General features: G+C 48.3%; 1 protein-coding gene across 1 annotated transcript in view; it reads right to left on the reverse strand.

Annotated features, from left to right (window-relative positions):
- LOC146174277 (uncharacterized) overlaps window positions 1-6,374 on the reverse strand; it is a 39,664-nt gene that overhangs the window by 26,805 nt on the left and 6,485 nt on the right. The window contains exons 2-3 of the mRNA XM_084585366.1: window positions 3,019-3,117; window positions 2,710-2,888 (exon numbers count right to left, since the gene is read on the reverse strand). Of these exons, the coding sequence (XP_084441492.1) occupies window positions 2,710-2,888; window positions 3,019-3,117 (278 nt within the window). The remainder of the gene's footprint in view (window positions 1-2,709; window positions 2,889-3,018; window positions 3,118-6,374) is intronic.

The raw sequence follows: 6,374 nt of genomic DNA on the forward strand, positions 1-6,374 counted from the left end.
TCTGATTAAAGACAAATTAAAGAAGAAAAAAAACGATTGATAGTGATAGACAATAATAGGGGTTATCATAGAAATTGCAGAAGTTACAATTCCTAAAATGGATAGTAATGAAATGTACTGTCTACTATTGACTTGTAATGATCAATACGTTTTGTTACGACTTGTAGCGACAGGGTGATTAAAAATGACTAAAATGCTCAATAATGACCACTATGTCTTGTAATGACTAATAGATCTAATGATCATTTGTAGTGACTGCAATTAATATTACTAAAGATTCTTAGTAATGAGCAATATTGACTACAATGAATAATAATGACCACAAATGATCGATATGTGTAACGATGACTTGTAGGGACAATCGATAAGAAATGACCAAAATTGTTAGTAATGATAGTAAGAATTAAAACGATTACTAATAACTTGTATTGATTATGAAAGACTACAAATGGTCAATATGTGTAATGATGACTTGTAACAACTACAACTGATTACAAGTGACCAGAATGCTTAGCAATGAATAAAATGAGAGGCCAAAAGACAGAAGGTGGGGGATTAGGTAAATTGAAGAGGCAAGAGAAAAAGGCAAGTGATAAAAGGAGGAGAGCAGGCTTTTGCTATTCACCTCTTGAGAGATAGCTTAGGAGACCCTGTACTTTTGTTTTGCGCGGCGCGAAAGTGCTGTACTATCTTCAGAGACAATTTGTGATGCAAAAGGTAAGGTGAGGGTCCTGCGGAAGATTTCATCACGCTACCTATAGCTTGTGAAGGCATTTGAATAATCAAATTTTTGCTCCAAGGTCGACAGTAGTGCCGTTCGTTCCATTGCGACAGTTCGAGCCTAATGCTTATTCAGAGATTGGCCAAATAGAGTGAAACCCGTCGCGGTGCTTTAGTGGTTAGAGCACTGGCCTGCTGCATGTAGGAACGTGCGGAAGCCCGACAAATAGAACCTAAAACACAAATCTCCTGTTTACATTAAAGCAAGCCAAAACAGTAGTGACTGGTTTGCTACTGTTGGCCTGAGAAATGTATGCCCAGAATTACAACTGCAGAACAGCATGCGATTTGTTTCGCACCTTAGTCCGGAACGCTGTCCTATGCACTCAAGGTAAGAATCAACACTGAGATAGCTACTTGCTTTCCGCGCGTATTTGTTGCGAAATACTACGTAGAAGGAGAAACATTGCTTGCGATAGTATCAGCAGAAAGATTTCTAGTACTCCTCATAATTTAGGTGATGGTAACTGAAACATATTTGGGGCGCATGCGCATTTTTTCCTAGGAAGACGAAGCGGTAGACAGCCGCAATGCTTTTAGCCCTTCGTGCTTCTTCACAAAATGAAGCAAGTTTTGTTTCTCTTCTAAGTTAACTTTTAAAAACAAGTCTGTTTTCGACTCTGATACTATAGCGCGCTCTTTCTGAGTAACATATTGTGGATTAGTTGCGCATATGTTTTTTTTTTTTAATGCGAAGCATTACTTCGCCATATTCACAGATTTCTGTCTGCAGACCCTGTCCGCACACCCCATCACTAAAGTCGTGTCCGCTGCAGTTGGGAGTAATTGAGAAATGGTAGAGGTTAATGAGTGGTGTCAATCGATAGAGGGTGACGTAATGTTATTCCCGAAAAAAAAATATTTAGCCAGAAAGGTAATTATTTATAGACAAAAAATGTAAACGTCCCCAGCAGTTGTGAGTATTTGAGAAGTGGTAGAGGTTAATGAGTGGTGTGAATCGATATAGAGTGACGTAATGTTGCGTCCGAAGGAATAATTTGGCTATAAGTTTTAGGTGATTAATTATAGGTGAAACACGAAAGTTGTGTTCACTGCAGTTGTGAGTAGTCAAGAAGTGTTAGTGGTTGTGGGGCCCCACAGCCCCTTTTAGGGTTTCAAACTGCGTGCGCTTTTTCATGTTTGTGTTGGTGTCTGCCTGGGCAGCGCGAATACGCATGAGCGAGCTGACTGCAGCGGGGACGGCATGTTATCGGCGTGAGACTGAGGGTAGATAAGCGCGTCGGCAGCATGACTCGGGGTGTTTTTGCCGGGCGGCCGGCAAGCGAAGGGCGGCCAGGCAGCGTCCCAGGCCGGCGGGATCTACATGGACAACGGAGCGGGGTCCTGCTAGACGAAGACGGAGCGGTGCCTGCAAGAATGCCTTAGGAGTATTAGCGTGAGTGCTGCCACGCGAGAAGCAATGCTTTTGTACCGTCGTCAACGCTTTGGCCCTATTGCTTGCCCTATTCGCACCGCAGAGTGTTTTGTCTTGCCGCGGTGAAGCCCTGACCCATGTTCCGTTTTATTCTTCATAGTCCATTGTCGCGCACTTCAACGGCATGTTTTCAGCGCAGTTTTGACCAATGCTGCTTCTTTTTTATTTAATACTTCTCTGTTGATCCAGAATAAACCGGTGTTTTTAAGAAAGACTTCGTTTTTCACTCGTCGGGCGAGACCATTGCTCGCGGACCCGTATTCTATAAGACGGAGCCTTCAGTTGGCGCCCAACGTGATTTCTGCTCGAGCTTTGGGTGCCCCGCGAGTGTCGCAATTTGACGTTCATGCAGTTTCGTGCTTAGCGATGTCAACTTACCGGGTGCAAGCGCCCAGTTGACAGAGACAGTTCGGCCACCCACACAGGCAGGTTCCGGGCATGAGCAATCAGAAGACAGGAAAAGCGAACCGTCAGACTTTGGTAGCCGCGCCTACGGGTGCCGCGCTGATGTCACCTACGAGTGCAGCGTGGATGTCACCTACGGGTGCAGCGTGGATGTCATCTACGGGTGCCATAATGTCGCCTTCGGGTGCAACGTCGGTCTCGCCACCGCGTGCAACGTGGGATTCACCTTCGGGTGCAATAATCTCCTCACCGGGTGCCATAATGTCGCCTTCGGGTGCAACGGTGTCGCCATCAGGTGAGACGTGGGTGTCGCTCCCGACACCCACGTCTCACCTGCAACTTGTCCTCCGATTCGTAGATTCAGGACAACTCAGGGGAGGGTGTTTTGGTCATCGCACCATCCAGCTGCCAGGCCGCACACACGTGTCCAACCGCCGGGAGAGCTGTCCTGACTGAATCGACCCAGGTGCCGTCGACGCAGGTACCATCGTCACCATCTGCTATGCAGGAGGCAGACCCAGAGAAACCCTACAAACACTCGGTGAGTGCAATCCCGTCAACGAGGAAAGCGAACCAGAGAAGATACTGCTAGTCTTGGTGAATATGGCCGGACTGGAACCTTGAGTTCTTTTAGGCACAGGGTCTGCGGTGTCAGTCTTGGGCGAACAGGTAAATAATTTCTGTGAGACAAAACATGTCCGGTTGCGGAGTGTAAACACTAACCTTGGTATGGCATCGACCCACATAGTATACGACACCTCAGCAGCTCTCCCAACAGTTACTATAAATGGTCGAAAGATTAGACACCGTTTCTTACACCTCCCCGGACGATCCTGGCCAGTCATAACTAGGCCATAACATCATAGTGAAGGCGGGAATCGTGAGGGACCTCAGTAAGGGCACCTACCAGTACGGCACCGATACAGAAGCATTTCAGTTCAAGACCAAGGCCGCTGAATCACAGTCACAGTTGCTTGCCCCGAACGGCCATTCGGCCAATATCACAGGAAGTGGTATTCTGTTTTGAATTCCTTCACGGGGTCACCAGCGGAGAAATGCAGAATCGAGAAAGTGCTCAGGCCCTTTGCAGCAATGTTCGCGGAGGCTCCGTGGAAGGTCAACATACTATTTCACAGGATCGACACCGGCGAAGCTCGTCCTATCCGATTCAATCTAAGGTTCTTGAGTGTCCACAAGCCAGCGCTGCTGGGTGGGGCCCTCTACGAAATGGGGCCCTCTACGGCTACCGGTGCGGTGAGACCATCAAAAAGCCCCTGGGCGTTTTCTGTTGTTCTCGCGCCTAAGAAAGATGGCATAGCATTGTGCGGTGATTATCGACGTCTGAAGGCTGTGACAGTGCGGGACTCTTACCCTTTCACGTCAATTGACTCTATCATGTACTCACTTGGGTCAGCAAAATTTTTTACATTTCTTGACTGCAGTAGGGGTTTTCTGCAAATCCCGATTAACCGCTGTGACATTGAGAAAACGACTTTCACTTGCCACAGGGGACTGTTCGAATTTGTGCGATCGCCTTTCGGTTTCGGCAGTTCACCTGCTACTTTTCAACGTGTAATGGACGTTGTGCTGGGAGACGCTAAATTTCACTACGATATGGCCTACATGGATGACGTAGTAATGTTCCCAGAAAGCTTAGAAGAGCATCTCCTTCATCTAACCAATGTCCTTCAACGAATGCAGAATGCGGGCATCACCATTAACCCCGGCAAGGTTCAGTTGGTTGCAAGCACAATCAACCTTCTTGGTTTCCTTGTGGAACAGGGCACAGTTCGCCCGGATGAAGAGAAGCTTCAGGCCATTCTGCAGTTCTCACCATCAGCCAACATAAAGAGACTCCAGCGTTTCTTGGGCATGGTGGGATTCTACCGCCACTTCAACCCGAACTGCTCTGACCTAGCACTACCCCTTCATCAGCTCCTCCGGAAGGGTGCCCGCTGGTCATGGACAGAATCAGAGCAGGGATCATTCCGCTCACTGTCTGCAGCCATCGCGGATACTGCACACCTGTTGGCTTCCAGACCTTAACGGGCCATTCACAGTACAAACGGATGTACGTGAGTACAGAATTGGTGCGGTATTTCTTCAAGAACATTAAGGAACGCTTTGCCCATTGGCGTTTGCTGGTCATACAGTGACGGGATCGGAACGGAACCATACTGTGACAGAGAAAGAGTGTCACGCGATTGTGTTTGCACTAAAGAAATTTGACATGTATTTGGATGGCGTAGAATTCACTATTCAGACCGATAACCAGGCCCTATTGTGGCTTTCAAGGTTGCAAAACCCAGCTGGCCGTCTAACCCGCTGGTCACTCGCTCTCCAAAAGTATAATTACAGGGTAGAATACAGAAGAGGCACTTTCAACAAAGTGGCCGATGCCCTGTCCCGAGCTTCACTTCTTGATGAGGGTGAGCAAGCACCCGCGGTCTATGCTGTGCCACCTCTTGCAGGCACCTGGGGAACGCTGGTGTTCCGTCAACAGCTGCTCGACGCTCAGCTCTCAGACGACCAGTGCAACCAGATACGCCAAAGCCTGAACAGCGCCAATCCTGTAGGGAGCCGGGCGCCTAACGGAAGCTATGACAGCTACGTGGAAGAAGAAGATGGCTTACTCCCGCGGTATATACCTGCAGCGGACACCGAGAGTGGTGAGTCCGCATTTCGTATGGTCGTTCCTAAGGGCCTCTGTAAGCATTTTCTAGAGTACTTCTACGATAGACGTCTCGCAGGCCAGAGCAATGGCAAGAAAACGAATGACAAATTGTGTCGCGTCGCAACATGGCCCCGCATGAAAAGGGATGTCCTGACATACGTCCGCACTTGTCATACCTTCCAGACTGCGAAGCCGATGGAAGGGAAACCACCGGGCCTCATGCAACCTGTAGAGAGCCGATACCCATGCGAAATCGTAGCCTGCGACATAGTGGGTCCCTATCCCAGATCAGTGAAAGGGAATCGCTACTTGCTAGTAATCACTGAACATTTCATGAAATTAGTAGAATTGTATCCCCTGAGTAGGCTAGACTCGAAGATAATTTGGTATAAGCTACTAGAAACATTCACCCGCTTTGGTTTCCTTGCTCAGCGTATCACTGATATTGCCACGTATTTCACCCTAGGATATTCAGTGACAACTGCAAAGCTCTTGGCATGCAGCACAAAAAGACTACGCCCTACCACCCTCAAGCAAACGTTACAGAGCGAGTGAATCAAAACCTTAAGACTTTGATGGTGGCATTCACGGAGCGGCACAAGGACTGGGACGCTCGTATCTAGGAGATGGCCTTCGCACACAAGAACCACGGTAAACCGGTCAACAGGTTTTACGCCAGCGGCCATTCTCCTTGGTCGTGAGCTCAGGTTCCCTATAGAGCATGCTCTGATTGGCTCTGATTTACCTGGTATTAGCCATTCTAAATTCGCGCATGATCTTTCCAGCCGCTTGACCGAGTCTGTGAAGGAGGCAAGGGAAAACTTGGACCTTACCCGCCTGGAACACTGCAACCAGTACAACAAGGGAAGGCGAGATTTGGATTTCACAGTCAGCGACGAAGTCCTTCGTCGCACGCACAAGTGATGCAGCAAACGGGTTTGCTGCTTCTCTCGCTCCACGATGGACTGGTCCTTACACAATCACAAAGCGGATGTCTCGTCTTTCTTACTTTATTCGCCATGCGCAGGGTGGTCGAGAAACCGGACTAGTCAACGCGGCCGATCTCCGAGTTTACCCCGG

The sequence above is a fragment of the Amblyomma maculatum genome, chromosome 11 (assembly GCF_055883805.1).
Source record: "Amblyomma maculatum isolate TAMU_Amacu chromosome 11, ASM5588380v1, whole genome shotgun sequence".
In the NCBI taxonomy this organism is placed as follows: Eukaryota; Metazoa; Arthropoda; class Arachnida; order Ixodida; family Ixodidae; genus Amblyomma; species Amblyomma maculatum.